Here is a 17,709-nt window from a genome sequence, read left to right as displayed (position 1 = left end):
AGGAAGAACAATGTGGCTTTCATCCTGGTAGAAGCACAACTGACCAAATCTTTACTTTATTATTATTAAGGCAATCTTTGAGAAATCTTGGGAATATGCCAAGAATGTCTAGACATTCTGTGGACTTGGAGAAGGCATATGACCTCGGGGTAAGCTTTGGCAAGTACAGGAGCATGGTGTGGATGGCCAACTATTAGCTGCCCTCAAGTTCCTGTATGAATACCCAGAACACACCATACCCAGAACACACCATTGGCCTCCACCAAGGACTGGATTGATAGGCACAGCTGAGGCAGTGTCAGAATTGGAAGATGTAGCATTGGACGTCTGCTTTTTGCAATGACCTAGTTTTGCTTAGCTCTTCCAGACCCTGGATAGGTATGTAGCTGTTTTTGCAGAAGCCAGAATGAAGATCACTGTGACCAAAACTGAAACATTTCTGGTGAAGACAACCATCCCAGTGCACTCTACATGTGAGTGGAGTCCCACTGAGGCAGCTGGAGAAGTTTAAGTACCTTGCATCCATATGACTGATAGAAAGTGGGACGTAGGGCTAGATACTAGGATTGGCTCAGCAAATGCAATATTGCGAGAGCTCGGCTGTTCGGTAGTTTCAATACAGCCTATGTGCCCATCCTCACCTATGGTCACGAGGGTCAGGTAATGACTGAAAGGATACGGACACGAATCCAAGCTGCTGAAATGAGGTTCCTTCGAAGGGGTGGGGGGCTGACAACTCTACAGTCAGAAGCTCTGCAATTCGGGAAACTCTCAAATAGTCAACTGTTGCTTCTCCATCTTGAGAGATCAGTTATGTTGGTACAGACACCTGGTCAGAATTCACCAAGAGAGGCACCCCCAGAATGCCCTCTTTGCCAAGCAAGAGGGTGGGAGGCCACGGACTCGCTGGATAGATATCCAACATATTTGGGAGTCACATCAGAACACCTGAGCTTGATGGCAGAGGATTGTGCCACTGGAAGTTCCCCTTGCAGCTGCTGCCCCCACAACCCAGTTAGGAAAGGCAGACCATAAAGATGAATGAATATATCTACTCTATATTATATTATAATATAATAAGCTGAAATTGGAAAAGAATGAGACTTCAGCTTTGAAACAATGAAAAACCTACATCCTACAAATCAAACAATGAGAATAACAGTACGCACCAGTATTCATCACTGAAATTAGCATAACTGGCTTACCACCCCAGAACTCAGGGGGGGGGGGGGGGCATAGGCTCAATGGGGGAACCCCATTTCAGGTTTTCAAATTCGAGTCATCAGAATTCAAGAATCGGCCCTGTCTGGAACTCGGGGGGGGGGGGGTTGGATGGCATAGGCGTCAGAGCCCCTAGCAAGATAATATATAAATAATAAATAAAAACTTGAATTGTGTCTGCAAGAGCATGGCAGGATTAGTACCAATCAAGCAGTGCCCTGGCACTAATCCTGCCATGTTCTTCCAGACACAATTCAATGAATTTTTCAGTCTGAGCAAAATAGTGCATGTTTTAGTTGCACCAAAGACATATTATAGCCATTTTGATTTTGAAGGACCATTTTTTGTTAGTTCATCCTTTCCTTGTCAGTAATGGGCCAAGGGGCTCCCGCTCCTAGTGGAAAATACCAAATGTTTGCTATCCATAGTGATGGGAAGAGGCGATGTCCGTGTGCAGCTTTCGACATATAGCCTATCGGATAAGCAATTTATCCAATTGCTTATCCGATAGTTGAAGATCCAGAAATGTGAGTGAACCATTAGATTCTAATTCCAAGGTGAATTAATTTTTTTATTTCATATTTATTTGCCAAAATATTGGAAAGTGGCCAGATAGATGGAAATGAGATACTGTATGGGAGCAGCATGGTTTTCTGAAGGATGGTCATGACTCAGTAACTTGCTCACATTTTTTTAAGTGACAGCTGAGATGGAAAAAGGTAATGGATTTGCAGTGATACTGCTGGACTTGTCAAAGGATATACACAAACCAACAGGTGTCGGTGGGAGAACTATCGGCTATTCCATGAAAACTGAAAGAGTGCTAGAACTAGGTTTTTTTTTTTTTTTTTTTTTGGCTTGGAGTAGTGTTCTCTTCCTAGACCAAGAATAAATTGCAATATTACATTACAGGTCTTGAATGTCTAGGTGTTTTTTTCTCATTTCAGAAAGAAAAAAAAATGTGCCCATCTCATAAATTCAGGAAGGTTTTTTGTCGTTTATCTAACTGCCTCACAATTATAGATTTTGAGGGTCTACTAATCAAACACAAGTTTTTTCGGTTTGGCACAAAGCCAGAATGGCAAAAACTGAAATTCAAAGATATGATTTTAACCATAAATGTTGCAAACACAAGAATATGTTAGAAGTTATGCTTTAACACTTTTCAAGGAATGCTTTAATGTTGCACCATTGCGAATGCTCTGGTTTATGGAAATCAGTGCAGCTCATAGGTGCTTTAAGATTTATAATTACTTTTGTAAAACATTTATGCATACAACCGTTTTCATAATAGGAAGCATGCTTTTAACACACTATTTTAACCTCTTTGTTGGTTTATTTCTTCACAGCAGCACAAAAGAAGTATTAACAAAAAATCAATTCAAAGCACTTTTCAAATTTTAACAGACTTCAAGTCAATTTGTCAGCAGCATTTCAATGTTGCAAAATGCTGCTTTAACAAATTACCAAGGAGTTTCATATTATGGATGCCATAATACATGCCTACAGGAAGAATGGTCCAAAATTCCAATTGATCACTATCATACATAACTATAGAAAGTATGCCCCAAAAAGATTGCTGCAGTCATTGCGATGAAAGGTCTTGCATCTTATTAAGGTGGATGACATGGCTGTTTGTTCCTCACATTATAGTGTCAGTTGACTACTTTTTAAGCAGTGTATGTGTACCTGGTCAAGTATTATAATTATAGTCAACCTCCATTTAAATCTGAAGTTATAATATGCTGCTGCATATATAACTTCAGATTTAATTATGACTGTTTTTATAAAAAAAGGCGGCAGCATATTTTTCCTGCACTTACAAAAAAAAAATCCACAAGGTATACACATCCAAAGATGGAGGCAAATTTGTGGACCACAACAGCCTATCCAGCAAGTAGATAAACATGTGCAGGTGCTGAATAGATTAAAGCCAAAAAGGTGTATTATGAAAAGCAGCACTGGGAATTCATTTTGTAGAAAATTATGAAGTATAATAATTAAATGGATCAATGAATTATACAGGACACATCACACATTGAAGTAATACTGAGAATTGCATTGCAATGCTACATTTTTGTGCGATGCTATCAGCAGCGTGCTATTTCCATACATAGAAAAGTCTTTTCTTGTTTAGTTACATTTCGCTCACCTGAAACTTATTTATGTTAATATTTCATCTGAACATTGCGTTCAGGTGAAATATGAATGGCAAGAAACTTATGTTTCACTATTTCAAATTTTTAAAATTTTTTCATAATGGCAATCATCCTTAGCTTTTGGACACCAGTGTATGCAAGAAATAGATATATAGAAAATAAAGAAGTACCCTTAGATCATCCATAGTTACTAATGTACTAGTCACACACCTTTCATGGGTGGGAGTAAAATTCAAGAATGTGCAAGCAGAGTTAATTCCTGTGATAACAGGAATGTTAGAGAAAAAGGAAAGCAAAATGATACTATGAAGAAAAGGGGAAAATAAAAACTCAGAGGAAGACTAAGATCTTGGTGGATTGATGCATTTAGAAGCGACTCGAAATATAAGACTTAACAATACTGTTGATACTGCTGGCCTGGTTGGCTGAGTGATTAGCATATCCGCTCTCCAGCCAAAAGGCTTCAGGTTCGAATCCCGCTGCGAGCATGGATGTTTGCGATTGTCTGTAAAAATAGTGGTGGTGGTCAGCTGTAGATGGTGCACATGATGACAGTAGTTGTGGTTATTGAAGTGTTGAACCCTCCAGAGAGTCCAAAGACTCCCTCAATGAGTCTTTGGACTCCCTGGAGGTGTTATGTAATAATAATAACATAAAGATAATTAAAATATATCTCTGAAGTCTTATCACAGAAGATGGAAGAAACCGATCAGATATTAAAGCACAAGTAATATTAGCCAAAACAGCATTCTACAACAGAAGAAACATTTTTACCAGTAAAGGACTTAGCATACAGCTCAAAAAAAGGCTAGTGAAAACATACATATGGAGCATTGCATTATATGGTTGTAAGGCCTGGACCCTAACAAAACAAGACATCAAAAAGTTGGAGGCATTTGAATTTTGGTGCTGGAGAAAGATGAAAATTAGTTGGACAGAAAGGAAAAGTAATGAAGAAGTTCTAAATATAGTTCATGAAGAGTAGTCATTAATGAAATATATAAGAAATAGCCTAATTGGACACCACCATGAGTAGAAGTAAAGAGGCCACAAAACAGACCAAGAATTTCATATATAAATAACATAATGATGCTAACTAGCACAAAGAGTTATGAAGAGATAAAAAGGAGGTCGCAAGACAGGATGTTCTGTTATAATTACCAATCTTCAGATTGATGCACCAAAGATAAAGATAATATAAATGCCAACTTATGTAATATTATTACAGTACTTTATAATTTCAACCAAAATTCTGTAAAATTAGTGCCATAAGGTTGAGTATAGCCAAGCTTTCACTACAAATTATTTCTTAGCCACAAATTCACTTTAACTTATTGAAGAATTTCAGCTACAATTTCACATAATTTGGACAATGAATAGCAACTGATATATATATATATATATATATATATATATATATATATATATATATATATAAAATGGACTAAAAAATTTCCTTCATAATATCAACAGAATCTACTGGCACATCAGAACAACTAGCTTGTCTTATACATCCAACTTCACCCTATTTGCAGAAAGCCCACTTTCAAAGATATTAATGTAGCTCCTTCATCCATCTAGCTAGAAGCTTGGAACCACTAAACTCCTTGCTAATGAATTATGTCATTTGCACTGTTTTCTATTAACACATGATTATGACAGTCTGTATTTGTTCATATCTATTAGTCTAAATATCTACTATTGATAAGATACTAAATATTTTCCTAATCAATCCTCAGATATAAATTGGAACTGGAGATTGTTCACCAGCCTGATTGGCCAAGTAGCATATCCTTTCTCCAACCAACACCTCACAGGTTCAAATCCCTCCTGTAACAGGCATGGATGGATGTTTGCAGTGTCTTTAGGTGGGAGATGAATTTCATCACACAATGTGAAACTGCAGTCACACTTACTGGAAGCCTGAAGTGATTTGAAAAATTTTCATGTTTGGTTTCTAGAGCAGGATTTCGACACTGTAGAAAATAAACTATATATAAAATTGCTAAAAATGTTAAAAAATCCTTATCCCACCCATCACAGATGGATACATCAGTCTTTGCACTACTCTTGTGCAATGGAATTACCATACATTCCTTCCATTCCTGCATAGGTTTGCAAATAACCTTTTGTGGATGGGAACTACATAAAATTTTGAAAACTTAGTTCTATCTTACAAAAATTCCAAGTTTCTATTTCTTCCTCCAGTTCAAAAACTCCTCCTGGTATTTACTATGTTCCATGTTAATGTAATGTGGTGTCTAGGCAAAGAACGTATGTATTTCATTCGATTCCACTAACTTGGTATGTTTGGATTGTGCACTGATGCCATTAATATTATCACTATGTTAAATGGCAGGAAAGACACTTACAGTTCTTTTAAATTTGCTGGATTATTCAAAGTATTCTATCAGGACTTGCTACAGTAATCAAATCTTAAGCATTCCACGTCAATCTCTTGAATACAGAAAATAATCATAAATGAACATTTAAATTTGTTCTTAATTCTGTTGTGATTTTAGTTACTCTAATGTAGCTAGTGTTATATGAGATATGAGCTCAGGTTTTTTTTTTTTTTTTTATTTAAAGTTCATTATTTAAGCATGTTTTTAATCCACTATAAATCTTTATAATAATGAACACAAACTGGGAATGCTATATAGCAACATAAATAAAACCGGTATTCGTTTTATTATAATTTAATGTACTTAGCCTGAAAGTGAATATAACACCATTCAGTATAGTTTTCATAATATTGTTTCAATGAAGCAATTTCAGACTTGAAAACTCAAAAAGATATTTCCTGAAAAGTATGATCTATAGATCTTCAAATCTAATGTTAAGATTTCTTCTGTCCTCATCAATAATATTAATGTACAAGTTGAACAACTGATGTATGGATTACCATAAAAAAATAAAATAAAATAAAAAGCAGGATTTACAGTGTGTGCAAAAATGAATTTTTTTAAAAATTCATTTATAAAATAGAAAACATAGGCAATCACACCATCAATACTAAGCATTTCCTGTAGTTCTAAAATCCGGCTTAAATAAAAGGCACAAAGCCAGAATGGCAAAAACTAAATTCAAAGACCTGATTTTTGCCATAAATGTTGCAAACACAAGAATATGTTAGAAGCTACAATGCTTTAACACTTTTCAAGGAATGCTTTAATGTTGCACCATTGCGAATGCTCTGGTTTATGGAAATCAGTGCAGCTCATAGGTGCTTTAAGATTTATAATTACTTTTGTAAAAGTAATTATAAATTACTTTTACATTTATGCATACAACCATTTTCATAATAGGAAGCATGATTTTAACATACTATTTTAACCCCTTCGTTGGTTTATTTCTTCACAGCAGCACAAAAGAAGTATTAACAAAAAATCAATTCATAGCACTTTTCAAATTTTAACAGAATTCAAGTCAATTTGTCAGCAGCATTTCAATGTTGCAAAATGCTGCTATAACAAATTACCAAGGAGTTTCATATTATGGATGCCATAATGAAGGACATGTCCTGTAGTAAACCACTGACTATAACATTGTTCCTTTAGTTACTATGGGTATGCTACAGTGATAGTTGTTGTACTAAGAAATACTTTCCAACGCACAAACAATAAAATGTCTGCATACAACAATTGCCTTTTCCATTTTATATACTGGCTATTCCAAATAGGAATAGCCAGTGAGATTAAGAGTCTTGAAAAATTTTTGGTATCCAACAGGTGGGAGAGTGAAAATAATGTGATGAGTTACTGAGTGATCATTTTGCAAGTGTATCATCCAGGTGGAGATTTTGCAGTTGCTGATTTGATGCATATCAATGTGAACAAAGCAATAGGGCAGGATGGCATGTCAACTAATGTACTACATGAATGTGTAAGAGAATTCACTTTGACTCCGATGAAGTTGTTTAATATAAGTCTTAGTTGGTAGGGTTCCAGGTGAATAGAAAGAGTAAGACATTTGGATTGCATAAAGGTGCCACACACAAAATAATATATCAGGAATGGTTGTTAAAGTATTGGAAAAGTTGGTGAAAGGTAAAATCCAACAGTGAGTGGATAGGGATGCGATACTCTATAGTGGGCAGCACAGCTTGTAAAGGATAGACCACTTCTTACTTAATTTAATTACACCATCATGATGTAATTAAATTAATTACACATCATTTTATTATAAATGTGAGTGTGGAAATGGCCACACCATGATACTGCTGTACTTTTGCAAAAGCATCTGAAAGAATACCCCATGAAAAACCATTACAAAAGTTGAAACAAATGGGAATGGATATGAAACTAATAGCATTGATTGCAGGGAACTGATTGACAGATACAGACAGTAGTATGTAGAATGGGATGACTAGTGTGGTACCTCAGGGTCCTGTACTAAAGCAACTACTCTTTAATCTGTATATCAATGACACAAGAAAAGATTTAAAATGAGGGGAAGGGAGAGAGTTTCGGTTGTTTGCTGCTGTTACAAAACTAGAGAGAGCAATAGTTTATAAAGAAGATGCAGATATCATACAAGATGATTTAAATAAATTAGCATTGGGGACAAAGGATGATTGTCAATTTAATGGTGCAAAATGCACGGTTATTGACTTAAGGTTGAAAAGGCTGCATATGGTGTATCGCTCATGGTACTGTTTGCAGGAAATGGATGAGGCTAGGATCTTGGGAATAAAGGTGAAGAGAGTTGAAGTTCAGAGGGCACTGCAAAAGTTGGTAAAATAACTCAAGAGGTTTACTTGGATATTCAAAAACACCTAACAAGTAAAGATAAGGAGGTGAGTGTGATTAAGAATCAAAGCTGTATAACTGAGAGGAGACCTCCACATAGCCTTTAAAGGAATGTGGAGAACTGATCAGGGCTTCTGACCTCATGTCCAATCTTCACCTTCTCGTGGTGCATCCTGTTAGGTATCTACCTGGATACTGAATGAATAAGAATGGGTCAGATGTGGGATTTAGCCAACCAAATTCTATTCTTATCAGCTTAAACCACAATTTAAAATAATGGTACAACATGATGGGGGGGGGGGCTTGCCCAATTAAACAAAGCCCTCTTTGCTTTCACCAGGGAAAAAGGGTAAACAGCAAAGTCAGCTACTGGAACAAATCCTGAAACACATCCCAACTCAGAGTTCAAGATCAGTACTATCAACATAAGAAGCCTGAATAGCAAGGAAATGGATTTTACTGAGGAATTGGATAAGTACCAGATCAACATAATAGGGGTGACTGAAACAAAAAAGACAAAAACTGGTGATATCTTTGAGCAATAAACACAAAATGCATTATTCAGACAATGGCAATCAAGGAAAAGGAGTTTCCATAGTATTCAACACTAAACATGAGGCTAATCTTTTTGAAGGGCAGGCAGTCTCAAATAGAGTGATGTGGGCAAATATCAGAATGGGGAACTGGACAATGAGACTTATTTGTGATTATGGTCCCACAGAAAGTTCTGAATCATCTGAAGTCAACCTGAGGCCCTCTTGGAAAAAATGCGGAGGCATCACATTGCCTTCAGAGGATACACATCCGAAAACCATCACAGTTTGGGGAAATTTAGTCTGCATTACACGAGGAATGTCCTTTGTACTGTATGCAAGCCATCTGTTATTTTGCGTGTTGTGTTTTTGATCCTGGCAAAAGTTTTTCTCATCGGAAAAGAACCAGATTGTTTGTGGTTCCGCAGGATGTTTCACTTTGCTTAGAAGTTTCTTCGCGTTTATCAAACGTTTTTCACGGGCCTTTTCTGTAAGCAGCTGACCTTTGCGGCGCTTGTATGAGTAGTAGCGGAGGTCTTCATTGAGTGCAAGCTTCATAGTAGAGGCTGCAACATTCATTTCACGTGACAAAGCCCGAATTCCAATGCCAGGGATCTTCAACACCTGTTCCTGCAGATTTGCGAGGAATTCTGCTGTACGAACGCAATCAGATCGTCTGCTAGGGATCTTTCTTCTTGCTACATCCTCGTAGTCACCATTGCAAGTCTCTAGTTCATGCCTGATTGTTTTTACTGTATTCAGGGAGCATTGGGCAGCAGTCGAAATATCCTTATTTTGATGGCCGGCACGAATCATCATGATACAAGTTATTCTCTTCCATGATTCAGGTGGGTTCCAGCTATCCATCCTTTCTGACATCTTGTATATGAATGAAGAAGGGTCCAACCTTTTAAATGAAGAGAAGTGTGTGTTAATACATGTAACTTACGGAAAAATATAATTAATTATAAATATGTCAAATTTATCCCGAACACCCTGTATATCCTTTCTCAGTTCTATAAAATAAACACTAGTCTTATTCCCAGGATTACCCAAATATTTTTATTTAGGTACTCCAAATATCCAGAATAATTCTTATCTTCAGTGTAGATAAGAATTTATGATCTGATTCCACTTACAATGCTTTTTTGTCAATTTCTGAAATTGTTCAGCAGACTGAAATAAATAAGATTCGTGTGGAAGGAAACTATTTATAGAAGCTGGTAATAAGGAAAACTTGACTATGCTGAATTATAATAATATTATATACTCATTTCATATCAACAAGATGAATATAACTTGAGTTTGTTTTTTCTCCGAAAATAAGGCATTAAATTGTCTATCAAGTTATTAAAAGGCAGAAGACACTGGTCTGTTATGTGTTACATAAGTCTTATTTAACTTATTACAGCAGTCTTAAAACCTAAGTTAGTGTATGATCAAAATGCAAAGTGTTAAATTCAAGAGCTACTTCTCTAGACAGTTGGATATAACTTTCCTACAACATCAAACATGTTCACTTTTCAGTCTGCTAAGGTAGTTCATTGTTGTAAGTCAGCTGTATGCAAGTTTAAGGGATGCTGAATATAACTTAAGTATTGTTACAGTATATAAGCCTTTGTGATTATTTTTGTTTTTATGACTTCAAAAATAAAACCATCAACTGAAAAGGCAAACAAAAACACACGCATTTATTTACTTGCCCTTACATTCTTATTTGGGCACCATTAAAAGAAGAACCCTAATATTTTGCCCCCTAAATGTTTCTTCCTCGCTTCCTCATGATCCATTATCCCACCTGATGTGGTTAACACCAAATAACTGAAAAATAAAATGAAATTTTATTTATAAAAATACTGTGCTGCTATAGGAGAAAAAAAATGTACAAGTATCTAAAATGAAAAAATAACAACTATAAATTGCATTTTACAATAGTGCATCCATACAAGTCATTAAAACTGGAAATGAAGCATCAACGTTTCCCCTCTGGTGTAAATGAATTCAGTGGAATTCATCTAGAAGAGGAAACTTTTTTTCACTATAATGCTATTATAACTGCTGCAAATAATTCACATTATTTCATAATAGAGAATGAAACCCATAAGGTTGCTTATGCTTGCATCTGCTGAAACTTTTAGTTTCTATATATTCAACACAAAATTCTTGTAGTGTCTCTATTCACCTATGAAATAATGTTGAATTCAATATCCACTTGCACCATCATGTATTATATTTGCATTGTTTTTTCTTTATGTTTTATTGCTTGTTTGCTGAGGTCTAGAGAGTCATTTTGCTTGTTATCGTAGAATTTATGCCGATAAGAAAAAAAAATGTTCAAACGACTCTTGATAACTTCTTTTGATAAAAAAAATTGCAGTAAATAATGTACTTTACATTCATTTTTTATCTTTCCTAAAAGAGTACCATATAAAAACGAATTATTAATACAGTAATCGATCATGGATGAATTGTAATTTTTATCATTGATTATTAGATTTGATTAATGCGATTTTGATATACACGGTAACATCGACAGATTAATTAACAGCGTTAATTAATCCATCGAGGGATGCCTGTATATCAAATATAATCAATTTTCACCATAGTAATTCCTAGAGAACAAGTGAATAGTAAATCTACGTTATTACAAACCAGTCATGTCAGTACAACACTGATATGGTGATTCGGCTGAGACTTAACTTTGAACAAATTCACTATGGGTGCATTTGTTATAGTGAGAAAGCCGATTTAACTGAGTTCTTTACTCTAGGCCAGTATTTCTCAACCTGTGGTCTGCAGGCAGACTTAAATTATATTTTTTAATTATCCAAACAAAAGAAAATTAATATTGAATAAGTAAGCAAAAATTATTGAAATAAAATGGATACTTAAAAACCAAACAAATAGCAGCAGAATGTTCACGGAATGAACATTCTACGGCTACAATAATTTGTAGTGGCACAATGACAAGTAATAAGAGGGGCGAATTGAACAACAATATAGTTTTATTTTTTCCAACTCTTTCCCTTGCTGTTTTGTCAGATTTGAAATAAACATGTGTTATCCACATTTCAACCAATCGCTCAGAGATATATATCATCTCTCCTGTCCTTGGTATCTGAATCGGTATATTTCATACATTTTTCTCCGTGTTTTTTTTTTTTATGTGCACAAATGCAAGATAATTACATGCAACTCTAATGTATAATTATATCTGAATGTTATAACTATCATTATTATAACTATATGCTATACAGTGATCTCTGCTTTTCACATTATCTCACTTTGTGGTTTGAATTATTCACAAAAGTCCCATGCATGATATACAACTTTTGCTTCATTCTGAAATTCGCTGGCTTTCCAGGGGCAAAGTACTAACAAGGTTATTTCAATTAAGGCATGAAGTTTTATTGTTTGTAAATGAACGTAATTCTGATTTTGCATCACTCCTTGTTGACAAAGCATAGTTATCAACACTGTCCTATCTTTCAGACATTTTCTTCAAAATTAAATGAACTAAATCTCTCCCTTCAAGGAAATTCTTCAACTGGTCTTGATGCCTAAGACAAAATAAAGACATTCGAGAAAAAATTGGCGTTATGGATTAGTTATGTAAAAGATAGACAATTTGCACCTTTCCCAACATTGGAATCCTTTTTAGTGGAAAAGGATATTTTTGTTGATTCGGAGTTTCAGGAAAGGGTTTGTGCCACCTCAAAACTCTAAAACCAGAATTTTGAAACATATTTTCTGAATAACTTTCATAAGAAATTTCTGTGGGTTCTCAAATCCATTTCAGGTTTACAGTCACGAGAACGACCTTTTGTTATAGGAAAAAAGAAGAGTTAATTGGGCTTTCGAGTGGCAGTGGGCTTTAAATGCAATTCCATGATCTTGGTTTGTTTCGAATCTGGATTGCCTTCAGTAAGAAGAGAATTTCTTGTTTAATAAAAATTAAAACTTTGTTCAATGATGAGGCACTTTTAATTGTTTACTTCCAATTTAATTATGTATCCATATGTATTCAAAATATGTTTTTAAATTTATCATGTTATAAATGGCACAGTTTTTTCCAAATGTTGGTAATCTCCACATAGGTTTTTTTTAAAAAAAGTATATAACTCAGTGGTCTGTAGAATTGTTTTAGGCATTTTATTGGTCCTTGGGCTTAGAAAGGTTGAGAAACGCTGCTCTAGGCAATTATGATAACATCTTAAATGAAATGCTGCAACACTTTGGTACAAAAATTAGTAATAAAAAGAAACTAAAATCACAGACAGGAAACATAGATTGAAATTATCAGTAGCGAACTATAGAGCAGGTTACATAAGACAGAAGCAGCAGTATACAACAACATAGTTTGTATACTGCTGCTTATATAACTCAGATAATTTTTTAATGTATGGAATAAAAGAAAACGGGTTAGAAATAAAACAGTATATCAAAGACTAGATATCTCAGATATGAGAGTTCAAGAAACGAATGGAAACAGAAGGAATGAACAAATAGAATTAAAAGCATACTGAAAACAAAAGATATCAGGAAAGGACTGCAACATTACTATTTAAGAATACTTAACCACAACTAATTTAAGACTGACCACATCTTAAAGTAGTTGTGGTCAGTCATTTAAACAGAATGGGAGTTTTTTTTTTTTTTTTTTTTTTTAGCAAACATGTTTGAAGTCAAAAATGACAAGGAAAATACCACAAAACACATTTTTATGACAGAACATGATTAGTAATAACTAGTTCATATCCTGAACAGGCATCCAGAAGTACTTACCATTATTATTAGCTTTGCTCTTTTCTCCAAAAGATTTCTGTCAGGTAATCATTTCCTACTCTGCTATTCAAGTCTCCAACAAGGACCAAATTTTGTCTTCTTTGTTGTGTCATCTGCCTTCTCTATGTCTCAAAAAATCCATTTCTTCCTTTAGAATTTTCAGTGAACCATATGCACAAATATGATCTTATTGTTCAGTTCCATATTCTGATGTTTGTCTACACTCTACTTGCTACTACCTGCCACTCAAGACCATCCTCATATTTTGTGAGGAATATTATACTTATTTTCCTTGACTTATTGCTCGAGTATAGCATTTTGTATTTCTAGCTAAAAAAGACAAAAATGTCTTTTTTTCAGCCACATCTATTATGTCAATCTAACACTTATCAAATTCTTCTGCTAGTTCTTTTTCATTTCCATTGATGCCTCTTACATTGATAGTGGCAATCTTAGCAATCTTGAACTCTGCTGGTGTTCAGTTGGGATGTGTTATGGGATTTGTTCCAGTAGTTGACTTTGTATCCTGAAGAAAATAAGGGGAACCTTGGTTAACTGGGAGATGCTCCAGCTAGCATGAATAACTGCCATCATTTTGGTTTAAGCCCAATAAGAATACAATTAGGTTGGCTAAATCCTAAATTGCCAGCCCATCCTTGCTCATTCAATATCCAAGTAGGTACCTAACAGGGTCCACCACCGAAAATGAGGATTGAACATTAGGTCAATAGTCCCAGTCAGTTCTCCGCTTTCCTTAAATGTCTATGTGAAAGTCTCCTCCCAGTTATACAGCTTTGACACTTAAGCATGTCAAGTCAATGAAAAGCAATTGTGAGATGTGAAAGAAACACTCACAAAAATTATAAATAAATAGTTTAATTTAGCAATAAATGGGTGCATGAAGACAATGGTCTAAAACAAGACCAAAATGAGATTGTAAAAGCATCAATAAGAAATATGGTCACCCCTCAAATCAATATATAGTGCTCACAACAATGTTTCATGACGTTTATCACTTTATCATAATGTATAATGGCAAATACCTAACCTGCAGAGATTTTTCAAAGCTTTCTATATGCTTATGGAAACAGATACATGTAACATTCCAAAATTCACCTTGAACTTCGTGATATAGCTATTATAGACAATACAAGCCATTGCTGATTGTTGCCACGCTAGTTAAGGAACACCTCATGATCTTCGAATGTTTTGCGTAGAAAGGCCTACTCAAATTCTTCACTTATTCCACCAGCATGAGATTTTCTCTAGGTGGCCACCTGTCCTATGTAATGCAATGTCTTATACTTATGTTTGAAGAATCCTTCAAACTTAGATTACTGTTTAAAAGATCAGTTGTTTTATTCTTTTTAATTCATTATTATCATTCATTCAATAACATCAATTATGTTGACATGGGATTTCCCTAATATTGTATTAGAGAAATCCCATTGTAACCTCTTGTTGTCTAATTTTTTCCCAATTACGATTCTCGCAGTGATGGAGAGTTTGAGACATTAACAAATTCATTCATATTTTACTCAATTGACTGATTTAGTATAAGGAAGTAAAACACATGAATGCAGATAAAAGAAACTACATGTATAAATTGCAAGAATTCATGAATTACTTTACAGATCTTTGGACAGATAACACTATCATAAAAAAAAAAAAAAAAATTACGCGAAAAACTTCCAAAATGCGTTAAATAATAAAACAATGAAAGAGGGGTGCTTAAGGGTCAAAGCAGTATAACTGAGAGGAAATTTCCACATAGCCTTTAAGGGATTGCAGAGAACCCACCAAGTCTTCTGACCTAATGCCCAATCCTCACCTTCTCGTGGTGCACCCTGTTGGGTATCTACCTAGATACTGAACGAACGAGGATGGGTTGGCAATTTGGGATTTAGCTGACCAAATTGTATTTCTTATTGGCTTAAACCAAATAACAAAGTGATGGTACAACACGACAAAATTTCATGCCGGTTGGAGCGTCGCCTGGTTAAACAAGGCCCTCCGTTGTTTTCACCAGGGAACCAGGGTGAAAAGCAAAAAGTCAGCTAATGGAACAAATCTGAAAAAACACCAACTCAACATCACCAGAGTTAAATATCGGTACAAGTAATAAGGACCCTGAATGGCAAAGAAATGGTGCTAGCTGAGGAATTAGATAAGTACCAGATTAACATAATAGGGGTGACAAACAAAAAAGACAAAAACTGGTGCAATCTTTCTGAGGAATAAATACAAAATGTTCTATTCAGGCAATGACAATCAAGAAAAAGAAGGAGTAGCCATAGTATTCAATACAAAATACGTGGCTCATTTTCTTGCATGTTAGGCAGTGTCAAGTAGAGTGATTTGAGCAAATATCAGAATGGGGAACTGGACAATGAGACTTATTTATCCCTATGGTCCCACAGAAGATTCTACTAAGGTAGAAGTGGAGGAATTTTTTTAGGCTCTAGAGAAAGCTACAGACACAATGAAAAAGGAAAAGTTGGTCCTTGTTGGGGATCTAAATAGCAGGGTAGTAAGTGATTGTCAGACATACAAAAACGTTTTGGGAAAATCTGGAGAAAAGAGCACAGCTAATAATAATGGCAAATACATGTTGGATTTCTGCTCAGGACATGGACTGGTTATTACTAACACCATGTTCCAACATAAAAATGTGCACAAATTCACATGCAGAGAAGAGGCAAGGATTAAGAAAAGTCTCATTGACTATGTTATTGTTGATAGTGATGTTTTGTCCCTGGTGCAGGACACCAGAGTGTACAGAGAATTTGAAATTGGAAGTGATCATTATTTAGTCTTGAGCAGAATAAAATTGAATTTCATATTGAAAAGAATAACATAAGAAAGTTTTAAAGTGAATAAAAGTTGAGCAGCTCTCAGATGAACAGTTGACTAAAATACACAAAGATAATTAAAGAAAAAACAAGAGTTTGAGAACAGGAATCAAACCTTGGAGATTCAGTAGGAGCCTTGAACAAAGCCCTGATTGATTCAGCTAGAGAGGCATGTGGTGAAGTTGTCTGCAATGAAAGAAAAATTAGAACTCCATGGTGGACACAGGAAGTTAAAGAGGCAGTGAAGGAAAAGAAGAAAGCATATTAATAGTTACTGGCAAATAAGTCAGCTTGTGCTCTTAGAGAATACAGAGACAAATGCAAGAATGCTAAACACCGTGTAAAACTAGCTAAACAAAAGTCATGGAACACTTTGATAAGAATGTAGAAAATAAATATCAAGAAGGTAGTAAGATATTCTGGAGGTTGCTGAAGAAGCTTAGGAATGATGGGAAGAGTACTGTAAAAGGAGTTAGAGATGATAAAGATGAAATGAAAATGGGAGAAAAAGATATCCTTGAAGTATGGGGTAATTATTTGAAAAAACTGCTAATTGAAACATGAAGTGATGACAGCACAGTGGTAAAAAACACTGACCAGGCATGGAATCAGGAATACATATCCATACTTGAAGTAGAAAAAGCCATCAAAGGCTTAAAATGTGGAAAGGCAGCAGGAGTAGATGATAACTGACCAGAAATGCTGAAGTATGGTGGTATAAAAGTCTTACAGTGGCTGCACTGCATAGTTCAGAAAGCCTGGACAGAGGGACGAATTCCCGATGATTGGAGAGTAGAGCTCTTATAGTACCCGTATATAAAAAGGGAAATAAAACTGAATGTGAGAATTACAGAGGTATTTCCCTACTAAGTGTTCCTGGCAAGATCTATGCAAGTATATTTGAGAAAAATTGTGGAAGGAAAGGTGAGTGAAGAACAAGCTGGATTCAGGCCAAATAGAGGCTGTCAGGATCAGATCTTCACTTTACGACAAATAGTGGAGAAATCATGGGAATATAACAAAGATCTGTATTTAAGTTTTGTAGATCTGGAAAATGCATATGATAAAGTGCCAAGAGAGAAGCTATCCCATATGCTACAGTTATATGGTGTCAATGGGGCATTCTATCAAGAAACACTTAGTCTTTATTCGAGTTGTAAGTCAGCAGTTAGAATTGAAAGTACAGGACGATGGTTTAATGTTAAATCTGGTGCCAGACAAGGATGTACATTATCCCCTCTGTTATTATCTATATGGATCACATTATGAAGGAAAGTGGTATTAAAAATGATATCAAAATTGGAGATGTTAATGTGAGTCTTTGCTTTATGCGGATGATGTTATACTTCTAAATAAATCCGCTATAAGTCTGCAAGATTCTCTGACTAAATTGAATAACTGTTGTAAT

The 17,709-nt window shown here is 35.2% G+C and overlaps 1 protein-coding gene across 1 annotated transcript in view; it reads right to left on the bottom strand.

The window, feature by feature from the left end:
- Positions 1-10,328: 10,328 nt before the first annotated feature.
- The window catches only part of LOC150097297 (small ribosomal subunit protein uS8), a 42,392-nt gene continuing 35,011 nt past the window's right edge, over positions 10,329-17,709 (bottom strand). Inside the window, exon 4 of the mRNA XM_090407750.1 lies at positions 10,329-10,485. Within this exon, the coding sequence (XP_090263876.1) occupies positions 10,392-10,485 (94 nt within the window). The 3' untranslated portion in view covers positions 10,329-10,391. The remainder of the gene's footprint in view (positions 10,486-17,709) is intronic.

Source organism: Typopeltis vanoorti, chromosome 17, assembly GCF_054136105.1.
Source record: "Typopeltis vanoorti isolate ZY-2024b chromosome 17, IOZ_Tvanoo_1.0, whole genome shotgun sequence".
Classification (NCBI taxonomy): domain Eukaryota; kingdom Metazoa; phylum Arthropoda; class Arachnida; order Uropygi; family Thelyphonidae; genus Typopeltis; species Typopeltis vanoorti.
The sequence above is the reverse complement of the archived record's forward strand: the minus strand, read 5'-3'. Positions and strand labels throughout refer to the sequence as shown.